A 12,525-nucleotide genomic window follows, 5' to 3' on the forward strand; every position below is an offset into this window, starting at 1 on the left:
TAAAATAGGACCCAAAACTGATCCTTGGGGGACACCCTTTTTTACTTCTAGCAAGGATGAGGTACAGTTATCTAATGCCACACACAGTTCTACCACTCAGGTAATTAGAAAACCAATTTAGCACAGTGCTACTAAATCCTATGTTTTGCAATCTTTGCAGAAGAAGATGATGGTCAACGGTGTCAAATGCTTTAGATAAGTCAATGAATAGAGCAGCACAAGACTTTTTGTCATCTAAAGCATTAACAATATCATTTGTAACAGCCGTAATTGTACTGTGTCCTTGCCGGAAACCATTTAGTTGTTGTTTGAGTTGAGAAATACATATTTTAGCAATTTTCACTAATCTATGTGTACATTTTCCTTGAGAACCAAGCAAGTTGACTCATGAAACCATTAGTATTATATCGCAATCGCATATCGCAATATTGACCTCAATAATCGCAATATGACATTTTCCCCAAATCGTGCAACCCTAGTGGCTAACATAGCATAATCAGAAAGAGCTTTGTTTGTAGTAACAGTAATACAGCATTTTCTCCACCATGCAGTTTAAAATGTACAAGTGTTTCATAGCGAACGCACAGAGTAACGTTAACAGAACTTTCAACACACTCAAATGTATTTTTAGTATGATTGTTGTGACCAAATAAAACAGCTGCGTTACCACATAATTTTAATTTGTCAGATAAAGTGACCTTTATAAGCAGTAATTCAGCACTTGCGGCTGTTTCATTAGAATTAAAATGATGTCAAGGAAGCGGATGTTAAACGTAACTTGTTATTGTAAAATAAGCATAAACAACAATGGCAGTGGCCGACTGCAGCATATAAGCATAATAAAAACAACAACGTATAATGTCCCAGGCTCTCTGCCTCGCGCTGCTTCATACCATAGTAACGTTAATAAACTTTAATGCATTAGTTCATCTATGAACATGATTTCTGCCTAAGTCCTGTCAGTTCGCTTTCCATAGGCTGTGGAGGTGAAGACGACAATTCCCATGATTCCACGCTCATTCACGGCCTCGACTTCAGTTACCGTTTTGAATAAGCGACCTCTAGCAGCTAAACTTACATATTGTGCCTTTAAATTGCTGTAGACGTACAAATGGCATACGATACAGTTCAAAAGTTTGAGGTCAGTAAGATGTTTTTCATGTTTTTGAAAGATGTCTCTTATGCTCACCAAGACCGCGTGTATTTGATCAAAAATATTATTGCAATTTACAATAACTGTCTTCTACAATATTTTAATTTATTTTAAAATGTAATTTATTTCTGTGATGCAAAGCTGAATTTTCAGCCTCATTACTCCAGTCTTCAGTGTCACATGATCCTATTCTTTGATGAATTGAACATTCAAAAGAACAGCATTTGTTTGAAGTAGAATTATTTTGTAACATTATAAATGTCTTCAATGTAATGTTTGATCAATTTAATGTGTCAGTGCAGAGCAAAAGTATTTCTTAAAAAATAAATCGGACTGACCCCAAACTTTTGAATGCCTAGAGAACCGCTAAAACTGAGGGAACTGAACTCTTATTCGTTTAGTCAAGTTTAAAAAGAACTGTCTGACTGAACTGTTTGTTCACTGATCCGCTTTGCAACGTGTAAAGATTATTTAAACATTTTTCTTTTGTGTAACACTGAATTTGTGTAACAGCATGTATGACTGAAGCAACATGAAGATGAGGAAAACATGAACTTCCTTGAGCTCTGGGGGAAAACCTTGTCACCATTGTTAGAGATTATTCGCATGTATTTGGAATTGAATGACTGGTTTTCTAACAAAGAAACGCAGTTGAATGAAACACAAGGTTTTTCTGTCACTCTTTGGTTTCTGTTTCTGTTATTGTGTGATGTCTGGAATGCAGTGAAGTCAGCTTTCAGAAAACACTTGTAATCATTCAACTATAGACACGGCCTTTTCGTTTGGATGCCTTTTCACTATCACAAATGTCAGTGACTTAACACAGGAGTTACCTGTTACACCTGTATGTTAAGTACCATTTGCATATATAAGCATCTTTAAAAGTATTGCGTCTTTAAGATGCATGAAATAAAAGTGTTGCTTGATACTTTCTACTGAAAGGCTACACAGATTGCAAAAAAAAAAAAAAAAAAAAAATCATGATAAATGTCAAATTAAATATTACCAGTAGAGAACAGTTCTGACCCTCAAAGGACATGTTTCAGATCAGAGTTTGGAGTACAGCCTGACTGAGGACTACTGTAAGAACCATTTCCTGGTGGGTCTGCTTCTGCGAGAGGTGGCCGATGGACTCCAGGGATGCCCAGAGATCAGACAGCTGGCTGTGGCCACACTCAAGAACCTCATGATCAAACACGCCATAGATGACAGATACAATGCTTTTAAGGTGAGTAATGCAAGCGTACAAACATGTATCATTTTAGTAAATCAAGTAGTAAATCACTTAACCCACTTCCTGTTTGCCATGTCCCTGCTGCTGCTGCTGCTGAATTGAAAAGTGTAATTTATTTGACCCTAGAAGGGGGATTGCTTTTTTGCATATGCAGCTTTACATAACTGTTTAATAACGTTAATGTTAGGGGGTTTTACACACTGGGCATGTTTGCTGCAGTCCGAGTGCGATTGTTCTCCTGCAGTCTTGGTCTAGTTTCAGACTCACTGGCATTGGCAGTCTCTATCAGATTTCTATTGGCAGTCTCTATTTTTTTTACAACTGATGAACGATAAAACCATCCAGCCGATCAGAATCCATCCCGTTTTCCGAGCTCGAGCGTTTAAAGCTGCAGACAACAAAACTGCAGCCCGCACTTAATAAACAGAACGATATCGCTCTTTTAGAAATGTAATATTCAATTTAATTCAGCTTAGAATTTACAAAGTAAATTAATTTATTAATAAATAATAAACACCACAAATACAGCACTAGCCAAAGGTGATGGAAAATTGACATCTTCACCCTTTATTAAAATATTATTATGTGATTGAAAATTTTGTAGGCATATTGCGTTGTTGTGCTTGGAGTCAATTGTTTTATTTGTGATTACGCAATGAAACATGACAAATTGTACGTACATAATTTTTGGCCGAGCTGTCATCCAAAGAAATTATGAGCACATGCAAAAACAAGAGTGATTGTGTGTATATATACTGATTATGTATTGTATATACAGTATGTATGTTTTTTGTTGTTGTTTTTTTGTATAGTAAAATAAAACCTGTATCTGTAGTTACCCCAGAAAATTTTGTCTGATAAATTAACCAAGTATAGTTTTGTTCTTCCTTCATATTTAAAAAATATATATATAATTCCTCATATTTTAATGCTTTAATCGAACTTGTAAGGTCAGTTAAAACAAATATTCCCTTGGGACATCACTTTTGGTTGCTACTGTACAGTAAGTGTAGTTAAGCATTCCTGTACAGGATATCACTTACAGAAAGTCATGCACAGGAAGGTATTTGAGATGACCACAATGAATAAGCAGGTCGATGTTATTCAAATGTGTGACATTTGCATTTTATCTTTTATCAAGATGGGTGACCTACATTAATACAAAGAAATCCTCGAGTTATGTCCATGCCATTGTCACCGTAGCAAGTAACTGCTGCACATTGTTCATTCACCTCAGTCAGACATCTGTCTGTTATGCAAATGCCAGACTTGGTGCATTCAGATTAAAGTTCCAGATCGTTGCCACAGACACGGCTCTCGAGCTGCTGCTGCAATCGCATTTCTTGAGAAGTCACGATGATATGTTTGCTCTGAACAACACATTTTCTTTTCTTTTTTACATTGTGATGCTACTGGTGCCAGAACATCATGTAATCATGAGGCAATTTCCAGAACACAGTGAACATCAGAAGCTAATACGGTGTGGCTTTTACCTGATTTTTAGATTTGAAAACAAGCCTAGACTTACTCACAAAAATGACAAGAATGACTTTCACTTTTGAAAAACATATGGGACGGATCATTCCAGGAATATTTCCTAGAAGTTTAATCTTAGTCTTTAGTACAATTTTGTTAGTTACATTTTATATAAAAAGTTTGTTGTTATTATTATTTCTATTTAGCTTTAGTTTATTTTATTTCATTTTAGTTAAACTTATACTTATTTTAGTAAGTTGCAAGTTAGCATTTCTATTTAAAGCTTTTCCTCTAATGTTTTGTTTTATTCCAGGTTTATTTAAATTTAACGGAAATGTTTTTTAATGATCAGTGATGGGAATAACGGCGTTATAAATAAACGGCGTTACTAACGGCGTTATTTTTTTCAGTAACGAGTAATCAAACTAATTATTGCTTCCTCCATTACAACGCCGTTACCGTTACTGTCAATAAAAATGCGGCGTTACTATAGTTGAGCTCACTGAAGCGGTTTTCATCCGAGTAGGCTCTCTCTCAGCCATAGGAGCTGCAAAGTTTTTTCTCTGGTGTGTGAGTGTTTATGAGGCGCCGGACTGGACAAAAGCGAGGCGAATGCCGCGAGCGCGCTCGACAGTGCGCGAGAGAAAACGAGTGTGTCCGAGAACGCGCTCGACAGTGCGCGAGAGAGAACGAGTGTGTCCGAAAATGCGCTAGAGAGAACGAGTGTGTCCGAGAATGCGCGAGAGAGAACGAGTGTGTCCGAGAACGCGCTCGACAGTGCGCGAGAGAGACCGAATGTGTCCGAGCATAAATACTTTATTTATAAATAAATTACACATTTCAGCATTAGAATAATATATGTAGCATATTGGTATCATATGCAATGTTTTAATTAGTTTATATAACATAAACTCCAAAATAACCTGCAGGGAACGTTCAAACATATTTGTTTGACGGTTGTGAACACGTGCGGCAAACATGACTAGAATTTGGCTAAAATAAATAACCTCTGATGATGACGTTCTCTGTAGGTTATAAAAATAAACCCATAAAAGATTATATTGTATTATTATTATTTATGTTGATACATTGTTCAGTATTATATTGAGAGCACTTTTTGTTAAACTTACTATTGTGAGGAAGAAAATACTTCAAGTAGGCTATAGTATACAGTATGTCTACCAGTTGTAAAGGTGTGTGAGTTTTATCATTTTAATTATATGCACTAGTGTATGTGTATGAATATTTTTATGAGGCTACTATTTATTTATTTTTGGTACATTTCTTAAGAAGCATGATTTATTGACTTATGACTTATTTGTTGGCCAGTTGTGGTCTGTGCAATAAATATTAAAAGTTCTAAACCATCTATTATTTTGTTGTTCCACTATAGTAATGATAATATTTTAATATTTAAGTTAATAGGTGTCTCTCACATTGTCCCACAGCAACATTAAAATAGTGTAGATTAGTGTACAATGTTTAATAATAATAAGATGTTCTATTTAGTGTTCATTTCATTCATTTAACATTTCATATTGGGGGTATCCAAGAAATTTCTTATATTTAAACTTTTTTTTTTAAGTAACGCAATAGTTACTTTCCCTAGTAATTAGTTACTTTTGTAATGATGTAATTCAGTTACTAACGCAGTTACTTTTTGTGAGAAGTAACTAGTAACTATAACTAATTACTTTTTTTAAGTAACTTACCCAACACTGTTAATGATTCATAATTGTTTGAGTTTTAGTTAACTATAATAACACTGAAAGAGACTTGGATTTGTTTTACTTTTGGTCCAGTAAAGCAACCCACCCACCCCCCACCCTCTCCCAAAAAAACCCACTATTTAACAATGACCATACTGAGGGCCCTATTTTAACGTTCTGAAACGCAAGTATCAAACGCGAAATGCAAGTAACTTTGTGGGCGGATCTCGGGCACTGTTGCTATTATACCGACGGGATAAATGACTCTTGAGCCTGACACAAATCTAAAATGGGTTGGTCTGAAGTAGCTTCATTATTCATAGGTGTGGTTTGGGTGTAACATGAAATAAACCAATCAGAGCATCATCTCACATTCCCTTTAAGAGCAGGCGTGCTTGTTCCATGGCGGTTTACTATTATAACGGCGGATTTGCCAGGCGCACGCCTGGAGCGGTTCACAGCCGAGGAGACTGAGGTTCTCGTCAGGGCCGTAAAAGACAGAGAAGTGACATTGTATGGGGATGGGAGAAACCCACCCAAATTAGCTTCGGTTAAACAGGAGTATAATAATTTTAGTAAATGTGTTAGCTCGATTTATTCCTATTTCTTCACATCTTCATGGACACCACAATGATTTCCCTCTTGTGGAATATTTTTCCTTGTAATTATGTATGGTTTGCAAAAATGGGAACTGCTGCATCTGTGTGTAGATGAGAGAAGCAAAGTGTATGCGCGTTGTGCACACGCTTCATTATGGCCAAGCATGCGCCCTTAAAATAGCATCTGGGGCCAGTTGCATAAACATAGCCATTATGTTAAGACTGTGTCTTAAGAACTAGTATGATCAACTAGAAGTTAGTTAGGTGTAATCAGTCTTACTGTTCGGTGTCAAATTAGACCAATCTACGTTTTATGTTACTGACTTTGAAGAGTTATTAACAGTCTTAAAGAATAAAATTGGATGACTAACTTGTAAGACTAGTCTTAACAGTTTATGCAACTGGCCACTGTGAACGCGCCACTGAAAACGCGCCACTGACTTTAGACTAGGTTTTTCCTGGTCTTCGGCGGAATTGTTTTCTGGAACTGCAAAATAGCACCAGGGAACGTTTGCGCAGGAACACGCCTCCTCTTTTCGCTGAACCGCCCCCAGGAGCTCAAGTTCATTCCCTAATTTACCGACGTGCGTCTGTCAAGGGAAAAGTCCGCTGGGCGTTGGGTGCAAAATAGGAATGATACATGCGTTGGTGTACAAAGTCAATTGCGCTGGGTGCCAGATAGGGCCCTGAATTTCTTTAGCTACAAGTTTTGCTAAACCCAGTAAAAAAAAAAACAACATGTTCTGACAAACTCTGGATGGTGCTGGCTGATGGGTCTTTAACACAACCTGCTGACAATTACATGACACAGATTTCAACTACACAGCATAAGCTGATTGGTTCATGTTGCATCTGGAGCCAATGATCTTGCTGCTCAACATTTAAATAGTTAGTCAGTGTTTGCTATAGCAGTCTGCAGCACGCTTTCAAAGTTCCTCTGAATCCGTCCACCTTCCTAGGCCTTACCTGTATAGATCTGCTACTGGTAATTTCATTCAGCAGCAGCAATAATCAACAGCAGCAGCGAAATCAGCAATAACTGCACCAGCAGCAATAATTAACAGCAATATCAGCAAGTAAACCAGCAGCAGCAATAACCAACAGCAGCAGCAGCAGAGTAGCATATCTATTCCACCAAAACCAAATACATATCCATTGTCATATCCATTACCATGCTAAACTCTTTCAAGAATTGTCAGGTTTGAACTCGCATTTTTCGAGTAATGTACAATAGTAAAACAATAGTAATATTGTGTAATGTAGCCATATTATTGTCAAAATAAATTGTTCCTGCATTATTAAAATCATGGAAGCTTTTGAAAAGTAGATGTTCTTTTGAAAGCTGCAGGGCACACTCATAGTAACATTATTAGCAAGTGACTTACAATGCCTTCCATTGTTTCTGCTACTATGTGTTTTAATCATTCATTTACCATTGACCTCATGACAGAACCAACAGGCCCGCATCTGTCTGCTGTACCTGCCATTGTTTGAGCTGCTCTACCAGAACATGAGCCAGATGAACAGCCCAAGGCAACTCTGCAGAAATGGCCTCAGCCTCATGGTAAACGCCCATTTCTCGCTTATCTGGGATCAACAATGACTCAGTCTTCGTCTGTTCTCTGCAATCAATATGAAATATTTATGGAAAAAAAATTGCATTGCTTAATGGATTGAAACTGTTCACAAATGTCAGTCCAAAAATATAAGACAAATCAGCGGTATTTGAAAAATATGAACAGGCTTTAGTTGATATTTCTTTGTAATCTTAACAGAAACATAAAGAAATGTTAATAGCAACTTCCACCGACAACTCTGACTGTAGAGTGGAAATCAACTTTCATTCGACTCTCAAATATCTTTCGATGATACTTTCGAAATGAATATTTTGCATATTGTTATTTATAGCTTTAGAGTTTGAAGTATAATCTGATTCAATCAAATAAAATATATGTGCTGTCTTCGAGTTTATAGATGGACCAGTTCTTTTTCTTGTCGGCAGTGTGTGTTGATTGTGGGTCTGTGTGCGTTGCTTCAGTATTTACCGGTTGGGTTTACTTTTGCACTGTTATATAACTCGAGACATGCGAGTGCTACATTTAAATTCCATGTCCTAGTGTAAATGTTAACCTTGCAAGTTTTTGATCTGGAGTTGGATAAGCACTTCCTGTTTTCCCATGCTCCTTTAGTACCGGGATGATTTGTCAGTGGACAGCCGCAGAAGCAGCTCTATCATTGACAAGGAACCTAGTAAGTATCAGTCTTTTGGCAGCATAAGTTACAAGTAAACAGACAAACACACAGTGTGCATTTGTGTGTTTCACAGCCGGTGTTGTCGCCCAGAATGGACACAGTAGGAAAGGCGAGTCCAGAGGCTCTATGTATGGAGATCCTGGCACTCCAGACATCAATGAGGTGAAACAGAAACAGATTTCACTACATGTCCAGTGTTGGGGAATGTTAATTTTAAGAGTCAAACTCACAAATTAGGTTAGATTTGTTGCTTTTTGTGGAAACACAGTAGGTTAAGGTTTCCTTACCTTTTACAGGTACACTACTGTTCAAAAGTAAGAGAAATAAATAAATACTTTTACTCAGCAAGAATGCATGAAATTGACAGTAAACATATTTATTATATTACAAAAGATTTCTATTTTCTTTTGAACTTTCTATTTATCAAATAAATTTGAAAAAAAACAACTGTATTACATAATCCACAAAAAATATTAAGTCGATTTCAAAATTGATAATAATAAGAAATGTTTCTCGGGCAGCAAATCAGCATATTAGTATGATTTCTGAAGGATCATGTGACACTGAAGACTGGAGTAATGATGCTGAAAATTCCGCTTTGCATTAAAGGAATAAATTGCATTTTAAAATATATTCAAATGGAAACCAATTACAGTAATATTTCACAATATATATATGTGTGTTTTACTGTATGTTTAATCAAATAAATGCAGCCTTGGTGAGCATAAGAAAATTATTTAAAAAACATTTACAAAATCATATCGACCCTAAACTTTTGAACGGTAGTGCATACTGCATAATATATATAATAATTAACTTAAACAACAATATATATCATATTGTATTTCTCATGTACCATCAACAGAAAACTGGACACATGGTCATGACAACAGCTAATTTTATGGTGCAAAATTTGAGACATACTGATGACGGCACGCACAGCAAATAATTCTTTTTTGAACATAAATCACACATACTCTTACTGCCATAATGTATATATCTCTTAATTATACCCATTTTTCCCACTGTGTGAAAGAGACTTCGTTAATATAAAATTAATGTGGTTATCATGGTATAAATTTAACAAGTAATGCATTACTCATAACATGAAAAAAATATGCGTAACATGTTACCCCAACACTACAGGTTACCTTATTCACATGACCCTTATCATGCATCATTTTTAATCCACCCCCCCCGCTCAGTTAAACAGGCGCGGCTCCACTATGAGCACTGTACCCGCCGCTGGACGTTTGGGACAGTATGAGATCAGAGGGCTGCTTCTGTGTTACCTAAACATTGTAAGAACCTTGTCGGATGGTAAGCACACTTTTGTTATCATCATATCATACAGCCTTTTTGTTATCATCATTAAACACCACCATTATAGTCAAGATTATAGTCTCAAAACAGCTCAAACATGCATTTTAGTCTGGGACTAGACTTAAGCCTTGTCTGTGAAACTGAGGGAATGTGTTTAAAAAAACTAAAAACGCCATACAAGGTCATTTCAGTTGACTTCAACGGGGCAGACTGCTGTTGTGCCCAAATGTAACACTTGAGCTGTGGGCGGCAGCTGTTGTTGATCTTTAAATGACAGGTGTTTAAATTTTATGGAAATCTGTCGAGTATCCGTTGGAGCTTCGTGGGTGCAAATAACTCTTAATCCAGGGTTTATCAGTCCTGCTCTTGGGTTCTTCCGGTGCTACACAGTTCGGATGACTCACACGCTACTTGTCGGCTCATTTGTAGAGTAATGCTTGATCTAAGTTGGGAGTGTCCGATAAGGGAGGCACCTAAAAGATGAAGTGCTGGAGCAGGATTGAGAAACTGATTTAAACAAGTTGGTGCCTGGTCTTAGATCCAGGGTTTCCATGCTCATAAAAATCCTGGAATTGTGATTTAAGGGGAAAAAAACACATCGATTTCTATTGAATCTGTTTTTATAGTATTTCTCTGCTCTAAAATAGCACTCACAACATGAGTGTACTAGTCTGTGTACTGTGTACTGTGTACATCTGTGTACTAGTACATATATTATTAATTAAAACCTATAAAATCAAAAATGTGCACTCAAAAATCACTATGAAAAAACCTTATCTAGGAGTCATGAATGAGTGGAAAGGTCATGGAAACATCATTGCTCTAAGAGCATGGGAACCTTGTGGATCCGTTGTCTGGGTTTCCTGAAACTCATGGGAATGTCACTGTAATAGGAAGACGGCATGTGATGGTCTCAAATTTTCAATTGCTGAAGCTTTCATTGCGGTATAAGGTATTATCACAATACTGAAACAAGTTAAAAAAGTGTTGTCACTATAACAGGTTTAATAACTTCAGGTCAAGATACTCGCGTGGCACGTTAGATAAATCCACGTGTTCATCCTGAAACACAGAACAAGACACAGAAGAACACGCAGACATTAAACAAGAAGCATGACAAAATTCACTCCAGGAGAAAACAGAATTCCCGCGCCAGTTAATATGCGGGTTATGGAGTGCCAGCCAGGGATGACCAAGCACCACAGGAGTAGAAGTCAATCAATAGAAAGTCAATGTTCTCTGAATGATTACCTGAAGTGATCAGTCTTAAGGTGACAGTAGAGTGTGTGACGGAGGGTAGAAGTTGACCATTAAGTGCAACCACAGAAATGGGCTTGGAGAGCGTCACCACTGGTATCTGGAGTCTGTGTACCAGATCAATATCCAAAAAATTACCCTCGGCTCCTGAATCTACTAGAGCCTCACAGTCGAAATTAAACTTAAACTTACTGGAAGATGAGTGGCAGAAAAAGAGGATTCAGTCCGTGCAATCCCACCCGTCAGTAACCTCTTACTTACTAACGGGTGCTGTCTTTTACTGGACACTGCAGTGCAATGTGACCGGCGTTTCCACAATACAAGCATAATCCCCACTCTCTCCTCCTCTGTTTCTCCCGCGATGATAAACGAGACCTGCCCAGTTGCATGGGCTCAGGATCAGGAAGAAATGCTGTAGTTTCGTCAGGACCAAGAGTAGTTGAGCTATGTTGCATTAATGCTTTTGTTTCTGTCTTAATGTCTTCCTTTAGACACTCTGATGGCCTACTGGGCGAAAGTCAATCCACAAGACATCATGAACTTCCTCAGTCTGCTCGAGTGAGTGACACCAATTTTCCCACAAGGCGTTGTCCTTGTTGATCTTGTCATTCATGTGTATCTCAATCTTGTGTGGCACAATCAGATGGTAAATCATACAAGATAAGTTGGTTCGATTTTTTTTAAAGAAGTCTCTTACGTTCAAACAGGCTTCATTTATTTGATCAAAAACACAGTAAAATAGCTGTTAGCTGTGTTTCCATCCAAAGTTGAGAATTTAACTTATGCGGAAAATGGGAATATTGCATAAACAATTTGCACTGTTTCCATCCAGTGAGCCGAAGAGAACAAAATCGTCACTTTCCATATGTTAAATATCAATGAGAAAAATGGAAGTTGCTGCACTAGGAGAAGCCATCGTATATATTAAATTGTTGTATATTATAAATTACTTGCCTTTTCACCATGGTTTATGTGCATGTTTTCTTATCAGATCAAATTAATCCGACACCAATTGAGTGCATATGTTTTTTTAAATGCGATATACCAAAACGCTCATAAAAATAAGTGGATGGAAAAATTGCTACTGAGAATTGTGTTGCTTTGTGAATTGTGCTTGACACTATTTGGAAAGTGTAGCTGGAAGCAGCTTCATACTTGCAGAATGTTCTTATTCTGGGTTTCTGGCCTTAAAAATTGTTTGAGAATATAAAGGTATGTTGCCAGAAAGTAAATCATGACCCTCAAATATGTTACCTTGTCTCTTTGTGTTTATATGACTTTCTGTCACATAATAGACTCATTTTCTGTCCTCTCTGATTGTAGGATCTGCATAGTCCAGTTCCGCTATGTTGGCAAGAGAAGCATTAGCCGGTATGCTTGATCAGGACTCAACAACAAAAAACATGTTTCCTATTTAAGAGTTAACCACATTCATATCACCCATATTTACATGAACCACAACTGTGATATTGTGTTGCCTGCTATCGTGTCATCAAAGCCAGATCTTTACATTTCATTGAA

The 12,525-nt window shown here is 37.2% G+C and overlaps 1 protein-coding gene across 4 annotated transcripts in view; it reads left to right on the plus strand.

The window, feature by feature from the left end:
- Positions 1-12,525, plus strand: part of dock11 (dedicator of cytokinesis 11) — a 107,746-nt gene that overhangs the window by 62,152 nt on the left and 33,069 nt on the right. For all 4 annotated transcript variants that reach the window (XM_084405978.1, XM_084405980.1, XM_084405979.1 and 1 more), the window contains 7 exons: positions 2,200-2,381; positions 7,622-7,735; positions 8,361-8,421; positions 8,498-8,586; positions 9,630-9,744; positions 11,496-11,562; positions 12,328-12,375. In XM_084405978.1, the coding sequence (XP_084262104.1) occupies positions 2,200-2,381; positions 7,622-7,735; positions 8,361-8,421; positions 8,498-8,586; positions 9,630-9,744; positions 11,496-11,562; positions 12,328-12,375 (676 nt within the window). The remainder of the gene's footprint in view (positions 1-2,199; positions 2,382-7,621; positions 7,736-8,360; positions 8,422-8,497; positions 8,587-9,629; positions 9,745-11,495; positions 11,563-12,327; positions 12,376-12,525) is intronic.

Source organism: Rutilus rutilus, assembly GCF_951802725.1.
Source record: "Rutilus rutilus genome assembly, chromosome: 3".
Classification (NCBI taxonomy): domain Eukaryota; kingdom Metazoa; phylum Chordata; class Actinopteri; order Cypriniformes; family Leuciscidae; genus Rutilus; species Rutilus rutilus.